Here is a 23,223-nt window from a genome sequence, read left to right on the forward strand (position 1 = left end):
CAGGGACCCAAAGTTCACTTTAAAATAACAAGCTCAGTTATAAATAGCACAATAGTTAAAAAAATATGAAGTTCAGAACAGGTTAATTTACCTGCTTAAAAAAACCCTCAATTTTCCTGGAACTCATAATAAAACCACAAAAATTGACAATGCTCTTCTTCCCAAAGAAAGTTCCCATTAGAACAAGTGTAGACTGAAATATTACCATCTACCCCTATTACTGGCAAGGCAAACAAAAACAAGATAAATAATACTTTGCCATACAGATCTAGCATGCATATAATATTTGTTTCCCCTTACCTCCCTGACTCATGTCAGGGAGACCATTATTCCCTAGGCAATATCAGAGAGCTGGGAAAAGCAGGAAATGTGCTCTTCCATCTCCACTCTTGAGATTACTACGTGGGCAATATTTAACTTTTAAGGTAGTAGATTATTTATTATCTTTAAGAAAGTTCATTACATTTTGTACAAAAAAAGACACCAGAGTATGACGCACAATTTCCTATCATTATGCAGTAGGGAAAAAGTGACTTTTTATTAATATACCCTTCCAGGGACAGCATCTCTAATATTACCTGGAAATTCAACAGTTAAGATGCATCTTTGGCAGCAATACTGAACCTCCTGCACATCCTGTTCAGATGCTGTTTCTCCAGTAGTGAAAAAATAACCACCATAAAATAAAGCACATATTAAAATTGATTCTTATTTATTTGTTTTACCTGTTAGTTTTTTCATTCCACCTTGAATACTCTGATAGCTCAGGACAGAAATGAGCCTATTTGCAACATACCCAACTCTACCTATTCAATGTATTGCTTTAAAGTGAAGTTTGCAGTCTCAAAAACGTCTGCAAAACAGTATCAAGGAAAATCACAAGTAGAGAGTAGTTGACACTCAGGTCAAAAGGCTCCTATTTGCAAGATTTTCTTCTTGATCATCAAGGAAAGAAATTTTTCACAGGAAAATTAACTATGAAAGTATACTACAAATAATAAATAGCTGGATTTCCATAAAAATAAAATACACTGAAAAAGTCATAAAGTTTCAAGCATGACAAACTCTACTCTTGATGACACTTGATACATTTCAGATTCATTTTAACTCCAAGCATATTTTGTTCCAAATATATTCCAAATAATTTTTTCCTCCAGAAATTCTAGCATTTCACCAGAGACTTCAAACTATGCATAGTATTCATTATAAAAGAAACAAACAAACAAAAAAAAAACTGCAATTTTGATGAAAGTGGCCAAGGCAGAAGACCCACAACATGCAGCAACCAGGAAACCAGAATGAAAGGTCAGAGGCAAGAAAAGGAGAAGATCGGTTTTGAGGCAGAAGAGAGAAAACAGCTAAATGGATTTACTTTATAAGTTAGATAATGGTTTCCAACTGCACATGTCACCACGTTGTCTTTTCAATACAGGTGATCAGAGGTTGCCCGACTTTTGGATGTAGAACCAGCAAACATTTTTGACAACTACTGAAGTTCTTTCAAGTCTCCTCTTAGCATCATAAGTAAAAACTCTGGATTTTTCCATAAAACATGTTTTAGCATGCTGACAGGTAAAAAAACAAACAAAAAACTCCACCTTGTTTGAAATACCACTTTACACCTTTTGACTCCCTCAGTTTTCTAACCATTATGCTTTCACCCAGGCATATTTCAGAAGCAGAAGGAAGCAAGCAAACATGACCACAACAGTCCAATTGCAAACAGCAGCCTGAGTGCGACATACAAAATTGCTCCTTTTGGTGAACTAAATCCTAAGTATAAATAAGAAGTACTGCATTAGTTACCTAAAAGACAAGTCTTGAAACAGACAGTGTCTGTAAACAGAAGGATGTCATTGCTTGCCTAGAAAGCTTCTGCTAAACAATTGGCCTGCCCAGTAAATACCCAGTACTGATATACACAGAAAGGTCAGCACCAGATCTGCAGATTGCTTATATGCAAGAACTGGCCTGCTCAGGCTGGGGAGTGAAACTGTCTTATAATGCTAGGTGATGCCCTTCCAGAATCAGAACTTTCCACTGATTTCTTTCATTAAATGGCCATACAGCATATGCCATGACAAAATCCTGATTTTGCTAGCAACTCAGAAACTTAAAAGTAGTTAATAAATGAAGAATCACATAAGTTAATGAACAACTTGGGTGCCATGCTGAGAGAAAATATCTGTAGTAGAGAGTGACTTATGCAGATAAATAAGGTGAGACAGTCCAAAAGTCAAACCCTCGACTGGGCTCATCTACCTCTAAATGTGCAGTCTTATGGGGGAGTGTGCTGGCTCGTGCAGCTGTGTCAGTAGCAGGGGAAGTTGGGGAACCACATTACGCTGTAAAGGGCAGTGAAACCAATTACATGTGTGGCCCGAGTTCCTTGAGCTAGAAGAATCTATAGCCAAAAACAAGGAAGCGAGAAAGGAAATCAGCTTCTAAGGAACCTGCTATGATTACCATTTCATAATTGCAATTATTTGTGATATTTTTATAAAGGAAACAGTTATTTCTTGTTTTACAGGCAGCACAGGTCAACAAGAATCACTTGTAGCAATAGTTTTCAGTACTAAATTAATGTATTATCAACAGTGTTGAAAAACAAAGAAAGATGAAACAAATCCCAGACCAAAGAGGGACAGGGAAGAAGCAAACAAGCATAATTTTAAAGCACTAACATATCCCTTATGTTACCAGATGCAGACAGGTGACTATCACAAAAAATAAAATGCAATGGACATACAATTAGATGTATTTTTTCCCAAGGAGATACGCAATGTACATTCACTTCACCTATGGCTGAGCCTGTCCAGACCATCTGGCTCCCAGCTACGGCATCATTGCTAGAGATTACTCTGTAACAATGTCAGGTTGGTGTTTCTGCATGTGAGCACGCCTCAGCCACTTCAGCACAAAGTCAATCAGCTTAGCTCCAATATAGCATAAGCCAATTTTTGAACAGCCAAGAGAAGAAGGAGGCAGCTTCCACCAGCAAGCCAGGCAGCACAAGCAGCTACCAGCCAGGAAGATTTTCAGCTGCTTCAGTCTGATTCATAAGAATGAAACTGCCCATGCCCAGTGAAGACACAAATCTAACCCAAGTATTCACTGCACTTACTGACAATTAATAAAAATCCTGTTCCTACAGCAGGATTTCTCCATAAATTGAAAGAGGCCTTCCCTCTCCCCAACTTCAGTCTAAAATTCAAGAACTGACACACCAAGTCTGCACTGCCCCAGTATGTTTTCTCTAATAGTGGCCATTAGTACCTAGTGAAGGGCAAAGGACAGAGATAAGCATGCACTGTAATCTCAGAGAGAGGTTATTTCTCAGATGTGGATCTTTTGATACCGATTGTACTTTTATTTATGATAGCAAACAAAATGACTCGCACAAAAAACAGAAACTCGACCTAACCTCTGCTTAGGGAAGAAGCAAATAGAGTCCACCAGTCAAGTAGTTCACAATGCCTTGAAAATTTATACAGAAGTAATGAGTACCAGAAATAATTATATTCTGATGGATTAATGTATTTCCCTTCCTGATACCCTGCCTGGAGCTGCTTCACCTTCACTTATTGCTCGTCCAAGATCCCAAACCATGTAGTTAGGACCCCTCCAGCTGCCGCCCACTAACCACCCTTGCCTTGCTCTTGCTGCCAGCAAAGTCCCCTGCCGCTCCAGTTCCTGATCTCAGTCCCATTAAGTCTCATTCTTTGGCACCAGTGTGCCCTGGTTCCTTGATTTCATCATACTTGGATTATGACAGTTGATACCAGACCATTTCCTAACATAAGTAATATGTAAAAGAAAGTTATTTTATTTAACAAAATATAAACAAATTATTTGAAGTGACACTTCAGTGTCAGTAGCAGTAACAGTGAACCAATGTGCTTCAAATGCTCTCCCAGTTCTGCAGAAAACTATCATCAAGAAAAGCAGAGCGAGAGCCAAGAATCAAACACGGGATTCAGGAATATTCCATCCAGTACAAACATAAAAAAAAGGCTGAGCTAGTTAGGATATTCCTCAAAGAGCAGCAGTAAGCTTGAGACACAAGAGCAATGCTGAAAGTAAAACAGAGACAACATATCAAAGACTGAAGTGGATGGAAGGTATTAAGCAAGTAGGTGAGAAAGTATAAAGTAGCACAGAATAAGGAATTAGGTAACATTAGACTGGAACATTCTGAGGGCAGCCGAGGTCAATCAACAATGACATCACACATGACAATTTTGGCAGTCTTTCTGGAAGACGTTCCAAATGATTGTCATCACTGTTTCAGCCATCAGTTAGTTTTTTCTTCTTTGGTTTGGCACATCACTGAAGGCTGTAGGAATAAGCCAAATCACTAACAGTTATTTTCAATAGGCTGATACACAATATCTGAAGGACAGTCAAATATTAATACTGTACTTATTTGAGCAAACAAGAGAAAAGAACATGTCTACAAAATGTAGTCCCCCAATATCACAGCTGTATGATAAAAAAAATGGTTAACATAGGCATACAGTCTATTAAAATGCACATAATTTATTTGACTCAAAATGAAAACATATCTAACAAGTAATTCCATTCATCTGGCCCTTTTTCACCGAGCCTTAAGATATACAAATGCATGCCTTTTCACCAGAACACAGCAGCTGGGAATGAAAAGGAAAGCATTCAAATGATCATTTTCACATCATATTCCATCGTCTTTTCACCAGCTTCTCCCCAGTCTTTCTTTGAGTCTCATTCTGTTACAAGAGAGCTGCATTTTAGATCAATTCATATTTCCATAATCCACACTGCTGTTTCTCCCTCTCCTCCCCAGGGTGGACTAACCCCTGCATCCAGAACTATGGCTTACAACTGTCATTAAGACCTGTAACAAAAACAAGATAACAAAAGAGCTGGTAGAGATGACGCTAGCCAGTACCATATGCTGATCAAGTTCAACATTTTTAACTTAAAAGGTCTATAAAACAAAACTGCCACAATCCTGAAAACAAGCATACTTGATGTTACCACCTGTCCTCAAAATTTCAAGAAAGTTCCAAGTTTTCAGTATTGGGCTTTTATAATTTTAAAAATAAAAGTGTCAAAATAAAGATTTATTCTGTCTCGGGATGAATTAAAAAAAAAATTGAGAATGCACCTTGGAATATTTACATCTTGAATGAGGTAAGGGTCTTCGTGATCCTGAGTGTTCCCAGCATGCCTAGGTGGGCAGTTATTTCACAGAATATTTATCAGGACTGGACAGATCTTTTCTGTTCACACAGTCCAGTTAGCAACTATAAATAGACCTCAATGTTTTTCTGCTGATCCTCTATCAGCTGTGATTTGCATAGACAGAAAGCATTGCTGTCTTAAAACACACAGTATTCTTCAATAAAAACAGTATGTATTTCTAACACAAAGTGTCAGGAAATCACAGGAAACTATCTTAACCTGATATAGCTTACCTGCAATGCACAAAGTTGCCATCATCTCAGCTGGGTTAATTGTTTTCCTCTAAGTTACACAGGGATTCAAATTCCAAAATATCCTTACGCTAAACAATACATGTAAGATTTAGACAAAAATACTTTTGAAAATTAGTAACCTCATTAGATTGATTCCTCCTTTCTCATACCAATGTACCCAAATACTAATCAAACTTATTAATACACAAGCAACAAAATCCCAAAACTCTTTTTAAGATCTACTGATAAAAACAAAAACACCAAAGCAAGCACCTACCTAGTTGGCACAAACATTCGAAACATATATTTAATGCCTCATCAGAATAAAAGAACAAAGCCATCAAATGCTGAAAGCCAGTGAGATGCATCCCCTAACAGCACGCCTGCAGCCTTGAAAAAAGTGTAAACAGTCTCATACCTCCTGGGTTCCTGCTGCTCTCTTAGGAGAGCAAAGAGGGACAGAAAATCATCGCAACTGGCTTCCACATGTTATTTTGACCCAGACAACAGCCTTTAGCTTGCTTCTTGAGATTACTTTTTTTTTAAATAAAACTTGTGCTATTATTTAAATCTTTAAAAAAAGAATATAATCTCTTTGATATTGACCTAATTTATATAATTGCTACCACGATCCATGCAATTAAATATTTCATCCTGCAAGAAACTGAGCACTTTGACTCCAATCAGACATTCATTTAAGCCAGGCTTAACTTTCAATAGTTAATACATACATTGAAAGTAAAGAGTGCGACTAGTGCTTTGCTAACGGAAGGCTAATGTATTAGTACTTCATAGGATTTATCCCTTAAGCAACTGATCTTTGCACACATGCATGTGTATCTGTATATTTTTACATATACGTATATTTTTACACGAATATGATAGATTTACATGTATAATATCAAGCTTTAGTACTTGGGTCACTACAGGATAAGGAGCAAGGTTTATTGCTCACAATTCAGTGGTGAATTTTGCATAATGTGATACATTAAAAATAAAAACCAGCTGTTATGATATAAAATATGAGATAATAACACAAAGGGTATTACAGTAACTTCATTGAAAACAGTAGATTCCTCACATGGGATGCCATATCCCTTACTGGTTACTGATCTGCAGGGTTTGGTAAAAGCCTGACATGAAAAAGCAGATTTAGTCTGCTTGCCATAGAAAGCAGACAGCAAGAGAAGATAGGATGATATCTGCAACACAACTAACAATCTAATGCAGAGTCTCAATTCTTTCTTAACCCACAGCTTCAATCAACAACCCCTTGTCATATTTCATGTTACTGAAGTGGCTTCTGGTAAGTCCATCTCCTGCCATATTAGCTATTTATATCATCTTTCTGGTGAGATATTTCTCACCAGCAGAGAAGTGGCAGACTAAAGAAAGAAATTACTATGTGATTAGAAGGGAGAAGAATAAAACCTATTCAATGGATCACTCTGTCTATACACCATATACTCTGGGACCTATTGCAGATAGAAATCACTTTGGGCCAATAAGCAGTCAGATTAAAAAGCAACTGAATTCTTACACAGCTAAAAATAATAACCAAAATAGTTGTAATTACTAACTTATAGGAAACGTTAGACTTCACATGCTTCAAAGGTGAAGACAACATAGAAAGAAGCACTGCCTCTGGCAGAGCCACTAACACCTGCTGGTGCTATCAGCACTGTGCTCTCGTCCTTCCTTGTGCCAACTCTACTCCTTTCCCCAGGAATGTTTCAACTCAATGAAGTTACTGGGAGCTTGAGTGTTTTTATTTCCAGAACAGCTATGAATAGAGGCATACTGGAGGCATCTGGACACATCTGACATCAATAGAGCTTTGCCACTGACTCCACTGCTGTGAGGAGACAGCCAGCGTCAGCAGATCTCAGTTCTGCTGGGTGACATTAATTTCTGCAGAGATACATGTCTTCTTTTTCAACAGTTATGAAGTATGTCATTTTGGAAGCACAGGTGGTGTTTTTATTTGGGTTGCTTCTCTATAGCACTTAAAAAATACTTTATTTTTAAAAACAACTGGATTATTTTCTCTGTATAGACTTCCATTTGAAAATGAGCTTGCAAGGCTGAAATTAAACTCTAGTCTAACCAGCCTGAATAAACAAAGTAGGAATTTCAAGATTAAAAACATACGCATCTTTTATCATTAAAATTTCATTGAGCACAAGGGGAGTTTTGAACATACTACAAGACAGAGCCTGTAGGCATATACATTCAAAATATATTTTAAATTTTAAAAAAAAATTTCCATTAAATGGCTACAACCCATTCCTCATCCAAATGCGAGCTTGTGAGGATAACCATAGAAGAGCTATATATGCTGAAATCAGGAATCTTCACATTTCTTCTACAGTGCTGAGATTATTCAGAACTTTTTCAACATTCTCAAACTCATGTTTATAGCATTAATGCCAGTACAACAGTAAATTGTAATTCTATGATGTCTCAAACGGATCAGTTCTGCTTTTGGGGTACTTTTTAATAAAGATTTTCTTTGAAACGGTAGCATGGTTCTTTGTACTTAGAATTCTATCCAGCGAGTTTATTGTTTAATTGATAGTTTTGTGAGTCACTAAAAAGTTAATTAGTCCCACCATCAAAAACAAAACAAAACAAAAACAACTTTCTGAAATACTCCTGGCAAAAAGAAGTATTTTTCATTTCCTGCCTTGAAGCACTACGTTTTTTTCTTTCCCCATTCTGTGTTTTTCCCTTTTCTTTCTTATTCTTGCATCTGAAGAATTACCAGACAGAAAATAAGTGGTTTCCCTGCAGTCTTGGCAGATAAGAAAATCAATGAATCTTACAAATTCTTTTGTGGTAGCAAAACTGCACCTTAATATTTCCTTTACTTAATGGACTGCATGTGAGTAAATGATTATGACAAATCACTAATCTTTTCTTTTTACTGATCATCTGTAGTTTCTACATCCCATCCAAAACAGACGGGATGTTTTGCAAAACAAGATTTTGGAAGGTCAACATTTAAGAAAAAAAGACATCAAAAGAAGAATATTGCCCAGCCTAAAAGAAAATGGCAGGCCAAAAGAATGAGAGAGAGGATTAGGGATGATTAAGCATTAGAAAGTTCAGGCATACTGAGAGGACGAATGTGAGAAAGAGGAGGAATATATCAAAAAGGCTTAGACAAGTTTTCTTTGCATTATGAAAGCAACAAAAAGGTGACATGATAAACTGTAGAAAAATTCAGGAAGAGAAGAAAATATTTTGCCCGCTGTTATCACATCACTGTGCAAACAGACAGCTCTTAGATTTTAGGAAGGATGATTCTTTGGGATACATCCAAAAACTAACTCACACATTTTACATTTAAAATAGAAAGGACTGGAAAGTAGGATGAAGAATATTCTTTTTTTTTCCTTTTTTTTTTTTTTTTTAATATTCTCCCCACAAACTTCCATTGAAATTAGCCTTGACAGTTTTAGTGAGATCTCATTTTTTTAAAAAATTAAATCTGGTAGATATTCAGGTCTCCAGTCCAAACCTACCAAGTTCAACATGCACACACATGTGCTCATAGAAGGCTTCTGCTGATTTTGCTTGACTACTTAGCTCAGGGGTTTGCTGTAGAAGCTGCTATATATTCTGTTCAAATCCAGTGGTTCTAATAGGAAAATTTCCCTTGCAAGGATGAGAATTAAAACATACTGTTTCCCAGGAAAACAAGCAGTTTACCTGAAACACTAGATTCCCTACACTGCTGAGACACAATGTGCAGGCGTAGGTTTTTCACAGCCCAAAGGCAGAAAGCTGCCTCAGGACTCTGTTTCTTATAGATTAGGTATGTCTATTGGATCTTTGTATGACACCCCTCCAGTCTTTAGTGGGCTTCATCTTCTAATCATTTTTCTGCACCAGCTGTTCTTTGAATAACCTTCGACTTAACTGAATAAGATCCTATTTTTCTCCATACATAATTTCTCTCTTTTTTTTTTTTCTTTTTTAAGATCAAGTCTTTCTTAGGGAAAAGAAAAAGAACAAAACAAACTAGAAAAAAAGAATTTAAATGACAGTGAAGATGATCATTCTGCAGCCAGGAAAATTATCAAAACTTGCTCGATATCTAGTTAAGAACATATAACAGCACACTTTGTTCATGTACCATTTATCACTATCTTACAAGCTGCACATGTTTCTGATTAATGCTATTCCCTAACCAGACATCCTACCTTCTATGTTTGTATATTTATTCCTTTCATCATGAATCACCTTACAGCTGTCTTTATAGAATCTTGTATTATTGATTTAAAAAAAAAAAAAAAAACCACAACAATTTATCAAGATCTACTGTACAAAAATATTTCCAGATCATCCATTGTGGTGATATTACCAATGAAGAATATGTTTGATTCAGTATCAGCCTAAAAAGAAGAGCAAAGAGAGACACTGAGTCAGAGATATTTATTCTATTTAGTGGTTTTATGTATTTTTGTTTACAAAAATAAAAATATTTCCATGGAAGAAACTCATCTAAAAGTTGCTGAAATAATAAAATTTAATAGTTTCATTAAATTTTAATATTAGTCACTTTAATGAAATAGTCCAGGGGGGAAAAAAAAAAACAAACCACACTAATTAATAGCTTTGCTATCACTACAAACAGTGAAATAATCCATCAATCCTGTAAGTATAAACTTTCCTTTGAGGATTAATTATAGATAGAAACTAGGATTTTCACGCTTTCAAAATCATTAAGTTTATATCATTGTCTCTCACAAGGGTCTGAGGATTATCTTTTTTCCCAAGCAAATAACTAGGCTATCTCTAAAATATTATTAAATAAATATATAAGAACTTGCATTGTAAAGGATTAAAGGAACAGGACGCATAGGTTATGCCATTAAAAGTACCTACGTGTGCAGCTCTTCAACTTTTTTGTTCTGGTGATTTTTGTTAACGCGATTTATAACATCAATGTTTGGCAAAGTTTTGTTGATAAATTGTCCACATTTTCAATACTACAACAAATAAAAACACAACACTTCCAACAGAAACAGCTTATAAAATACTCTGTATTGAAAATAAGGTGATACAGAGAATTAGTATGATATACGGTGCTCTACAACTGCTATTGCATATTCCTGTCACAAAGGCATTCTAATCACCAAGCCACCAGTTGGGTGAAGACTTCCTCCCTGCTATCATTAGCATTTGCCTCTCCACAGCTGAATAGGAGAGCTTTTTTATTATTATTCTAACATAAAAAAAAGTTCAATCTCATGTTTCCAACCTGGTCTCCAAAGTCCTCTGGGAACTTCCACAGTACCACTGGATCTGTAAATAATTGACAGACAGCATTAATCAGAGGCAAAGGAACAGAGTATTACAGTCAGAGTACATTAATATTAAAGAGAGGGTCAGCTTAGCGTCAAGCTTCGAGGCAAGTGTAAAAACGTATCTAAAAACTAAGGAAGATACTGGATTATTAAAAACACTTATTTCATATTTATGAAACTATATGTTTATTGTTTTACATATGGTAACAGGTTATAATGTACTGAACTATTTTCATATTCAACTCTTTCTTTTAGCCTTTGAGTACTTCATTTTTTTAAGCATGTGTTCAATTTTCACATTTTAATTTAATTAAGAAATAAAGTGATACAAAACCTCTTTCAATCCAAGGGAAAAAAGAGATGTAAAATGATAAGGGGAAAACAAAGATCTCTATGAGGTATAGAAAAGCGTCATTTGTGATTTTAAAGATAGTACCAATGTAACCAGCACTCTCAGGGAAGAGTTTAGAAGAGCTAGCACACTTGAGTTTTTCTGTTCAGAGCCATTTAAAATCTGCATTTCAATAATACCTTAAAGTTTTCATTAACCTATTATAAACTGTTAATTATCAGCATAATCAGTGTTATTTAGGCTATATATTAGTCTACAATTAACATTATTTTGAAGGCACCTAACAATGACCTGAACCATAACCTTTCAACAAAAAACGAATTAGGCTCTTCACCCCCCTCAAACCTTTTAATCTCCTGTGATACCAAACCTTCCTGAGGTGCTACCATTAAACTGTACCACAAACACCCATGAAGCTTCACAGCACTTCTAAACAACAGATTAGCAGCAGCATTTGTCCATGTGCTAACAGCAAAATTACCATCTTCCTGCAAGGGAGACCCAGCGGGGTGCCAAAGCCTGGACTAGTGGGAGAGCTCTCCGATTTCTGCTCCTGCCCTAGCCAACGCCAGGCAGATCCCCCCACCGCTGACCACGCTGCCGACGACAGCTCTGGATGCCAGAGGACAGGAAAACGAACGGAGAAACCTGCCGGTAAGCGCCAGGGAACACTGCCTGATGAGAATTGCAACCTCTTGGCTACCTCGGGAGCTGCTGGGATTCCTGTCTTCTGAGGAGCCAAGATCTGGGAAACGTATTCAGATTTCCACTTCAGTCTCTAACACTAGCACTGTCTGATAAATCAGAAACTTACTTCTTATTGCTACGTTTTACATCAGAACCAGAGGGTTCTCCACTTTTGGCAAAGTGTGGAGGTTTCTACTCTTCTTCATCCTCCCATGTATGTTTGCTGCTGCAAATTGAAGCTTTAACGAGAGGGAAGCGCCACTGATGGTATTTTCAGTCCCAGCTGCTGATTTCAAATCCTACTATTCAACATGCAGCTGCTGCACCCGCGTTTGCTGCTGGCCCACTCTCAAGGAGCTGGAGACTGAAGCCAGCATCCCTCCTTCACCCAGGGCCAGATGTTAAGCCAACAGTGGAATACACGTTTCAAACATGTTGCAAAATTCAACTTGTCGATCAATTCAACCTAATTTAGAACTGATTTTAATCTAATTCAAATCTGATTGAGATTTTAGATAAAAATGTGGCCATTTGACTCTTCTTATTGGACAAGCACGTTTCTGCTCCTAAGAACATCCACGGAGGGTTCTGCAGCTATTATTTATGAAAGTGTATGTATTTTGAACAAGGAATCTATCTATTATGGGGAGCAAGAACTTTCAGAGGCAGACATGAAACAAGAGATGAGATAGTATGTTTATAAAAATATGAAAGCCAATAAATACAGTTACTTAAAACAGAGACTTTTTTCCCAATCTATTTTGTGTTTGTTTAAATCACAAACACACTTGTGTAATGACCAGATAGATACAGGAAGAGTTTGAATATCTCAGTGCCTATACTGTAAGGGATCTCTTTTTTTATTCCAATTTAGTATCACAAAAAAGAAAGTAATTATATATCAACAGTGATCTCTCATAAATTTAAGGAGCAGCAAGCACAGTAACAGATATCAAATACTCAGTGTTAAGTAATTCATAAATTACTTACACAAAACCACTGACAATTGTGCAGAATCCAAAAAAATACCTTAAAAGAGCTAGGCCATACATCCACAAACATTTCAAGCATAAACTTCTCTACAACTGAGCAATCTCACTGCACTCCCACTACCAGCTACTCGTTGGTGATCCCATACCATCGTCTCTATCCTGCTGGTGCAGACTCTTCCATGGCTACACACTGAACTAGATGAGGGAACTGACCAAGACCAAACCAACTGCCTGGAATTTTTCAGGTCAGCGTCAACTAGATCAGTTCCCCAAAACCGTTGGTTTTGTGCTAGAAAAAAAGGAAGAAAAAACAGGGAGTGGGGAGTTGTGGTGAGAAGAAAGCGGGACTGCTCCACACAGCAGCATCCAGCCTTAAGCATTTGCTAGACCTCATGAAATACAAGCTGCTTACTAGCCGCCTCTAGTTCCGTTTCTTATCACCTATTTCTTGTTCAGAACTTTGCAAGTCTTGCTGTACCATTTATAGTTGCTTCTACTGCAAAACTTGAAAGCTATTGCCTGTGACTAGGTGCACGGAACATTCTGCAGTAAGGCAGGCTGACAGAGCATTGCCAGGGAGGAGAGGACTCGGCAAGCTCACCTCTTCGTAGCAATGAAACCGGGCAGATTATTTTGGCAGATGTGAAGTAGTTACATGAGAAACATTTAGTATATTGAATGCTTTAGCAACACGCTAACAAAATCATGGGGTTTTCTGATACTTTGTAAAATGTTTAATGTATAAACTTCTGCATCAGAAAGAAATGTAATTTCTTTCTTTCACTATTCTTAGTGGAAGTACAACTGCCAGGCTTCAAAAAAGGAAGCAGATCGCAATAGCAAAACCTCCAAGCATAATTTTAAAAGGTCACACTCCGGATCAAAGTACAATCTCAGAATTAAGCAAAACTTGGCTCTAGGTAACTTGGGGTTTGGGGTCAAAAAATTCATACCTCAGTGAGGTGCCAACAGAGCTGAACAGCATTTCACAGGAGCACCCTTCATCTACTGGCAACAAGATCAACAACTCCAATAACTTCTTTAGTGGCCCAATACGCTAACAGATATAAAACCTACAACTATAATTTAGCGTCCTGCTGAGCTTGCTATCTTCATATTAGGGCTCTCTTGTACTACTCTGGTCTCACTTGAAATGATAAATACAACTCTAAAGTAAATTCCAGTTCACTCAACTACAGGTTTAACGACATTTATTTTCATATCATGAAAGGATATTTACATCATGAGATGATAATTAAATTCATGTGATCTAAACAGGCGGAATAATGCTCTTAGTACTCCTTCATGAAAACAAAAAAAGGCCAACATTTGAAAAAATTATCCCTAACTCAATTCAAGAAAAACATTCAGTGCTACATTCAGCAAAAATTACACGCCTCCAAGACTTGCGCAACTGCTTTGAGCTGGGTTTTGCAGTTGTTATTACTGGCTTTTAACTGGTTATTTTAGTAAGTACTCGCCATACATTTATTAAGTAAGAAAATCTAATGTGACTTGTGCTTCAAGCAGAAAGGTTACTGTACTCTTTTTATGCCTTCACTCTCTGAAACCAAACCCCACCACCTATAAAAAGCCTTGGGATTTTATGATAATTATCCAAGTCAGGGACTGGGCTTTTTTCAAAATATTATGTTTGTTTCTGCTTTTAGAGTTAGGCTCAGGCAGCATCTGACACATCTTTGTGGCAACTTCTCACAAGCGCTGCAAAGGAAGAAACAAAAGGGTACTGATTTAGAAACAAAAAGTATAATCCGATTATGCAACTTTATGCACTTTATTTCAGATTTACAAAGACTGAATTTTCTCTTCCCTGAGGATTACTTTCCAGATACTCCATCTGATCGGGCAATTTTATGCTGATTTATTTTATGGGTGAGAGGATGAGAATCACTCAGAAATAGCTGTTGCTATAGCCATCTGAGGAACTACTGAGTTCCTCCTTGTTTTCTTTTTCTAACAGACTTCTTGGGACAAACACACTGTGCCAGTTCTACGTAAATGTAGTAGTAAGAGGAAATTGTTAAGTGCACACGTAAGATAGTTTGTACGTTGCACGTGTAAATAGATAGATGCACGTACAAGCATCACTTCTTCCTATGCCTGCTGCATCCAGGACAGACATTTCTTACAGAAGTACATCTTAGGATGTGCCAGTAACGCTTGAAAATTCCTTTGCTAAATATCCTACAGCATTGGAAAAGTACATCTCCCAGGTGCGAATCTCACACCGCTGCAAGGCTGCAGCTCAGGCACACATTGCTGGACATAACTTGTGACACCACTTATTTGACTTACCATTTGTGATCATTTAAGTCTGCCTATACATATTTTAAAAGAAAGCTTTTCATAATAAGATTCAGAAAGAACCAGTTAAGCCCCTGAGGACAACAATTAGAAGCAGATGCAACTCTTGGTACAAGTCAGAAGAGAGACAAGCATGGAAAGGTTTGTTGAGGGACCAAGACTTAAGAGTACAGTATACTTGATACAAAGAGGAAAGTGAGTCACATGCAATGCTTAAAAACAAAAGTATTCAGAACGTTGCAATCTAGAACTGCTCCACAAGAAAAATGCAGGCAAGTATGACACATACTAAGAGAAGAGGAAAACATATGCATACCCTCAGGGTAATTCCTCTCCAAAAATCTATTCCCATAGCGGTAATTTCATACAGCATGTCATCCATATTTTTAGGAAAACCACTTCTAACACATTTTAACTTCTGTAACAAATCTAAGAAAATATAAAGGTACTACTTCTCATGACAGAGTGGATTAGAGTAGTGCATTTGGAACTATGGAAAAATAAAGAGAAAGCTTTGAGTCGTAACTTCCCCCAAAATTCAGTAAATATACACTGAAAATACTCTTCTCAATCATTAAGCTTGCAGATTATAAACGTCACCCAAAAATACAACAGGGTAAGCTAATTAGCGTACATTCAATTTGGTAATGGAACAGAAATTACAAACACATGCTGAGAAACATCATCTCAGGTAATTCTCTTGATAGCAACAGAGAATAATTTCAGACACAAAAACACAGCTAAGGTAAAACGAAATGGATTAATTAAGTAGTTCAATATTCTGCCTGGAGAGAAGGAATCTTCATCCCTGTGGGTTTTATGGAGCAGGACAGACAAAAAGACTGCCAAGCAGAGTTGGTCATGTCTTGGGACAGAGGAATGGACTAGATGACTGCTCAGTATCCCTCCAGCTATATTTTCTCTGATGCTGTAAAGATATTCATTGGAAAAAAGATGTCAGTGCAGAGGGGAAAGAAGAGACTGGGGCCAGGAGTTATGGGGGTGGGGAAGAAACGCAGTGAGGAAACAGAAGGCAGCAAAGTAAAGCTTATTGCAGACAGTTCTTCTTTCTTGTCTGGAAAAAAAAAGAAGTTCCAGATTGTTTTTCTTACGTGAACACAAGAATGCAATTAATAAAGCTGAAATGATATATCATTATCTCAGTGAACAGCTTTATAAACACACATTTAAGCAATAAGCAGGATTTCTTTTGTTAGAATAAGTAGTTTTCAGCAATAAAAAATTAGTTCTTTAAACCAAGTTTTTAATACTGCTATTGTTCAAAGGCAAAAATCTGCTACACACTTAAAATAATTTGACAGAAACCTGCAACAGTAATTATCATGATGCTTTTGTGTCAATATAGTATTTTATTACTACAACAATGATTCAGAAACAAAATAAGAGAGGAACTGTAATGTGCAACCCAAGCGTTTTCACAGATGAAACCATCTAATGAAAAAAACAGCATTCACATAAAAAGACTACTTCTTGCAAAAAAATACTTCTGTATATTATATTAAAATCTGCTTGTTAACAGCTTCATACATGAAGTGCCAGAGGTGCAGTAGGAACGGGAGGCACTGCTGTCAGGAAGATCTGAGCGCAACAGTGGTCTTCAGCTCCCAGGTTTGGGGGATCAAAGTGGAGCACCCACCACCAGCTGGAGGAAGAGCAAGATGCCATAGAAAAGGGGGGAAGAAGGGAGTTACAGTATTTTCCAAGCATCAGTAATCAAAAGAAAGAACAAGGACAAAATACATTGAAGCAACTTCATAAAAAAAGTAAAACTAAGGAACACTCGCTAACTTCTCTGGCACTTAAAACCTGTCAGATTAAAGACAATATGCAAATGAGGGTGCCACTGTAGAAAATACTTGAAAGTACACTTTTATGCAAATCATGTAGTCCATGTATTTTTTTGCTCATCAAAGGAATACTGAAAGAAAATTCTACAGGACCATTAAGTCTGTTCTTACTCTAACTATTCCACAGAAAGCTTATTGCAGAATGCAACCACACTCTTAGTGTTTTCATAAAAGCAAAAGAAAATCTATTTACAAAATTATATCAAATCTTAACAATCCAGCACCTTCAACTTCTTTACTCACACTTTACCCACTAATGGGCCTTCCTAAATTGCCACCACAGTTTCAAACAGTTGCTACTTCAGCAAATACCAAATGAACATGAGGCAAAAAACTGCTGCACCGAAACAAGTATGTTCCCCCTGGAAAGTCAACTACTTCCACCCAAAGACCGATAATATTGAGTGCTTGACCACTGACAACTTTAAGAGTTAAGTACTGACACTTTACAACCATGTCAGTTAAAGAAAAATGTTAACAGGTTTCAGGAATTACTTTTGCCAGCTTTTCCTGCTATATATTAATACACTGAGATTTTTCTGGGTCTCTAGGTGCTTACACAGTAACCTCAGCAGCACATTTGAGCAAGGTGCTGAACGTGGACTCACCTTTCAAAACAAGCTACAACGTGGCCACAACACAGGAGCCCAGTGCCTCCCTTTCCCTTCCCCACGCCAATGGCCTCTGCCTTGTCTTCAACTGATTGCAAAGCTTATAGCCCATTTTGAAAAATTATTTAGGCAGTGAAGGTACCCGACTCGGAGATATTTGGAATGTGTGACTTTCAACATTTTTCCTTTTACCTTTTCTCATATAAAGTGTGAACTACATGACAACAGTGTCAACAAACACACACTAAATACTGCCCTTTAAGAAAGGGAAAATGGAAAATAACATTTTAGTAGCCTGCCTCGGTTCAGTAGCTGTCGCCTGTAAGTCTTCGTGGTTGCACATTTGCAAATCAGAAATGTAATTTTTGTATCAATGACTTTTCAGTCAGGTTCAGAAACATAATTACAAAGACTGACTCCTCACAGGTAAGATGAAAACGTCTTCCTCCCGCAAGGAAGCCTTTCCTAAGGAAACTGCCTTTAACTGTAGCTGAACATAAGCTGGGCAGGCTTTCAAGTAAGCTGAAAACTGTATCACAGTTTAAAATAATTTCTGTAGGACTTATGCTTTAAAAATGCCCCAAATTATAAGTAACCCAAATTACTCATGGACTTATCAAGTGGCTTGGAATTTAATTGCATTTTTTCACAGACATGTAACTTACTAAATGGTTTCAGGATACCAGTGCTTACACCACGTTTGTGGCAATTCAGAATTTTTTTTCTCATACATGGGAAAACAAAGATACAAACCACAACTGTAAGAGTTACTTGGTCTTTAAACAAAAACCACACACACCACACTCGACTCCATGCAAACACAACTCGCATTTGAAGTCAGTGGGTCCAGCTCAGTCGGCTACTCAGCTACTCGCAGCATTACAACGTCAGGGCAACTCCACAGGTTTTACATGCAGGTCATTACTACCTCGTCAAAGCATTAACAGCTCACAGTCTGTATTGAAATGTGCGAATCTGACGTGTACATCACACTGTAAAGCCATGCAATAGAATTACTGATTGTAAAGTTTACCATAGAATATTTTTAAGTACTTTACTTTTAAAGTATGTGATAACAGTTCCTCAAACTACTCAGAAAATCCAGCATGTGAAAACAGTGCACAATATAATATTCAACTCCACCTAATCACGTGCAAGGCTCAGCCTACCATACTGTAGAGATGCAGGGCTTTGTCTGACAGCACTACAGGTTTTGGACCTGACAGTTCCTCTGATCTTTCCAATTTCCCTGTGGGTAACACACTCAAACTAGGAAATAATTACTTTTTCCCTTTTATGAGCAAGTAGATGGTTAAAACTTCTAGCCACAATTTGCCACCTCCTTCAGAGCTGGAGGTCAATCCCTTTTTGCCCAAGACTTTGTTACCACTGAAGGACAGAGCAGTAAGTCATTTCAGCTAACTAGGGACAGAAAGAAAGGGTCCTTTTGGCTGCAATGCTATTAGCCATGCTTCAGGATAAAACCTTAATCAGGGTGAGAGTTCATTGCACAGATAGCGCACAGATAAAATGAGCATGTTCAGCCTTCTTTGGTCTCTTCACAAGATAAGCAGGAGTTTCTTTTACCTGCTAAGTCTTTAGAACGAGCTTGTAAAGTCTGGCAACAACTGTATGGCTTTTGGAGCTGCAGTGTTATTTTTAATTTTCCTATTTTTAACTTGTAATTGTGAGTGAATTACAGCTCATGAAAACGAGGATCTAAGAACTAAGGTAGCAAAAGAACAAGGAAGTGAGCACCATATATGCCTTAAGTCATTGCTAAGGTTTGAGGAAGGTTTACAAAACAAAATACTTCTGTTCTGCTGTCACTGGGTCTCTAGTTCAAAGAATTTTGAAGACAGGCTGTGCAGTGATCTAATGAAACAAACAATAACCGAAAACAATTAAGACTAAGGTCATCCACCTTTGCAACTAAATACAAGTTTTACATCCTGCCCTGTAAGGATGAAAAACTAACTCACTACACCCCCTTGCAAACAGACACACTGTGCAGTGTTTTGTTTGTTTTAAAGGAAGGTACAGGACTTAAAGTTCTTCAAAAATATTGTGGGCTGCATGACATTTTCCTGTATTAATGCTGCAAGATTGATTTTGAGAAAGGTCTAGAAAAGTTCAAGTACATTATTACCAAGCAATACATACTAAGTAAATTAGGAAGAAGCAAATGTCCTGCACAGCCAAGCATACCAGAGATGGCCCGTCACTTGGCTCTCCCATGTTAGTGATGTCTGACCAGAGTCAGAGAAAAACATTTTATGTCACCAGCTAAAACATTATGTTTGTTTTGTGGAACCCACACAGACTGCATATAGAAAAATTAAAAAGCTTTTGGCACATGACAAAGACTACATCTCAGTATCTTATGGATGCCTGAGTTACTGCTTCCTAATTCCCTTCAAGAAATACAAATTTGATATCAGCTTGGACATGAAACCAGGGCTATATGTGACCCTGTAGAGGAAACTGCCTGGTTGCAGGAAACACAGAATAATATTCGAGCCATTTGTGACAGGCATTTTTAAAAAAGAATACAAAAAGAAATCTTACATTACAGTTTACATGCCTAAAAAAAGTTAAATTAAATAAGTAAAAAATTTAACCAAAAACTTAACGCTTCTGTAATTTTTTTCAAAGCAGAAGTTAGTCCAGTCCTCTTACTTCTTCAAGAAAAAATGAATGTTGCAGGGGAACTCCCTCTTGACCAGAGAAGATATAATGATTATCTATTTACATCACTTCTTGCCTAAACAGTGCAACAACATTCCTTCCACTTTCCACTGGTGAGGAGCACATCCTGGTCACGGCCACACTGTTTAATATTTGAGGGCAGGAATTCCCTGCAAATTATGCCCCTTGCCTTAAATACCAACTAGCACAAGCAGTAAAATATGATGATTCAATAGACTAACAGTCTTTTTTACACCAGAGCAATACTGGAATACATAATACATTGGAATAATGGAGTATGTAACATTATCATGGAATATATAATATTATTACCCAAATTATAAAGTGCACTATATAGATAGACTAGATATAAGAAAGAAATTTTTTACAGTGAAGGTGGTCAAACACTGAAACAGGTTGCCCAGAGAGGTTGTGGATGCCCCATCCCTGGAAACATTCAAGGCCAGGTTGGACGGGGCTCTGAGCAACCTAATCTAGTTGAAGATGTCCCTGCTCATTGCAGGGGGTTGGACTAGCTGACCTTTAAAGGTCCCTTCCAACCATTCTATGATTCTATTATATCTATTTAGTACCCAAACCATTCTATAATTCTATGATATATATTTAGTACATCAGTAGACAAATGCTGCTTTCAAACATCCTCCGCTAATATTGTCCTCAGCCAAATGCTTTAGACAAACTGCTCCCAAATGGGGAAAATATCCCCAAAACTTAAGCGTATAAAATTCATCACGTGGAGAGCACGAAGGTAGAAAAATATTCTGTCATCTTCTGCGTTTCCTTCCCTCCATCCTTGCTTCCGACCCTGCTTGCTATCTAAGTGTTCTCCATTTGGCAGACACATGGAAGAGGAACATTTTCTTTGAGCCACTAGGCAAAACCCCAGGCTGTTCTTGGGTTTGGACACAGCACACGCAGCAGTGACCAGCCTGTGGGATGATGCTGTCTCCCCCCACAAGCACACCTCCTCCTTTCCCACAAGACTATTGTGAGCAAAGCTGAAACTGGAGTTGGCAACATGGCAATTCTTCAGGCATCACATGCTGGACTGTGTTTCCTCTTCCCGGAGGCCCTGCTTTCCACAAGCACAGGGGAGAAGGAAGGTAAACTCAAACAGCAGCTCTCTGCAGGTACGGGAACCGAGGGCAGTGATAAGCTTAAAGGTGTGAAAAGTACTGCCTTAGGTACTGACTTCATATTCAAGCACTTCTGATTTGTATCAGGAGGGAGACTATCGTTCTTGAAATGGGCCGTCTCTGATATTTAGGGAGTTTCCAGCAGCAGTGAAAGCACCATCGCTTGTATTACCGAACATCATTCACAATCCAGCATTCATCTTGTGTCATAACACAGACTCCATCAATGTCTTCTGAATGCAAAATACATATAGGAATCAAGCTTTTCATCTGTCGTGGTGAACACTAAACTAGCATACATCTGTACTAAGGCAGAAGACCTTCATGAAAATATACACAAGAAAACCCAAACCAAGAGCACTTCTCGCCCAGTCCTCAGCCTGCCTCCTCCTCTCCATCAGCTCAGACCTACCTCTCTGGGGCTTGGTGAGCTCTGCAGAGCTAACCCCATTGACACTGTCGCTGCAACCAAGGCCAGCTACAGGAAGAAGGGGTTAGATTCTCTGTTCATTGTTTTATTCTAGATTATTTATGACATTTCAATTAATTAATACACATACTACTGTATCACTGTGAAACAAGGCTTGGGATTGTGTAGTGATACTCAGCTTATGTGTGAAAGAGAATGAATATAACTGTACGCTACAAAAACATAGTTTCAAATTCTCTATCTTTATCCTATTTTCAGTCTCCCATTACAATTAATGTCTGTATGAAATCCAAATCTTTCACGTTTTGCTTACTGGCTGTGGTAGGAAGCAACAGAAGTAGAGCAGCACTGACAACTGCGGCCTGGCCTGGCTGTTTCCTACTCCTCAGAACATCTACAGCACCATAACTGAAACACATCTGACTATGAAAACTTTGATTATATCAGACAATATTTCATAATTTTATATACATACCAATCTGCTACTAATTAAACAATCATAAACATTCTCAGTCACACAAAGCTCTAAACCCATTAACAACTACGTTGATTAGCCACAGCCTACACATATAGTTTGCTATATGTGTAAACAGTTCACAGATTTAAAACAGTTAAAATACCTTTTAAAATTTTTTTTTTTTTTTAGCCTATTCTGATTCAGTGTTCATTTCTATCTTGGTTGTTCATGATACATTAAACCAGAATAAAGATGAAGGAGCACTGATCAATAAGCACAAATCTTTTTTTGCCTTTGCTTTCCATCTTATACCAAATCCATTTTAATACCATTGGGGGGGGGGAAATAAACTCATCAGTCACCTGATGGAGTAATTCAAAACTTAACCAAACAGGGCTAATGGGTGAGAATTGAATTGAAAACACCTTGACAAAGAAAGCAATTTCTTTTCTTCGCACTCACCGTAATCGAACCATCAACAGCGAGGGGCCATCTGTCTCGAGGGCCCTCCATGTGAGCAAGAATCAACAACAAAAAAATTTTAGAGGCTGGCCCACATGCATTCAGCCCCGATTTGTCTATGGCAGGCAGCATAGAGCTGAAAAATCAATGTTTTGACGTTTTTCACATACCAAACCTTAAAAGTCAAAACTTTTGATAAGAACAAAACACAAAAAGCAGGTTAAGAGGTTGCTTACAGAAAGATCAGTGTTACTCCAACAGCTAATAAACCTCTGATCAGCTGAGATTTTCACTCTATCATGAAGCACTCATGTTTTAGTACCCAATAGCCATGTTCAGGCAAAAAAAAAAAGAGTACAGAAAACAACCTTTACACTGCGTCGTGGTTTAACCCCAGCCAGCAACTAAACACCACGCAGCCGC

The 23,223-nt window shown here is 37.7% G+C and overlaps 1 protein-coding gene across 6 annotated transcripts in view; it reads right to left on the bottom strand.

Annotated features, from left to right (window-relative positions):
• The window catches only part of DENND1B (DENN domain containing 1B), a 171,236-nt gene that overhangs the window by 114,979 nt on the left and 33,034 nt on the right, over positions 1 to 23,223 (bottom strand). For all 6 annotated transcript variants that reach the window (XM_052800688.1, XM_052800686.1, XM_052800687.1 and 3 more), the window contains one exon: positions 10,726 to 10,769. In XM_052800688.1, the coding sequence (XP_052656648.1) occupies positions 10,726 to 10,769 (44 nt within the window). The remainder of the gene's footprint in view (positions 1 to 10,725; positions 10,770 to 23,223) is intronic.

This window comes from Harpia harpyja, chromosome 11, assembly GCF_026419915.1.
Source record: "Harpia harpyja isolate bHarHar1 chromosome 11, bHarHar1 primary haplotype, whole genome shotgun sequence".
In the NCBI taxonomy this organism is placed as follows: domain Eukaryota; kingdom Metazoa; phylum Chordata; class Aves; order Accipitriformes; family Accipitridae; genus Harpia; species Harpia harpyja.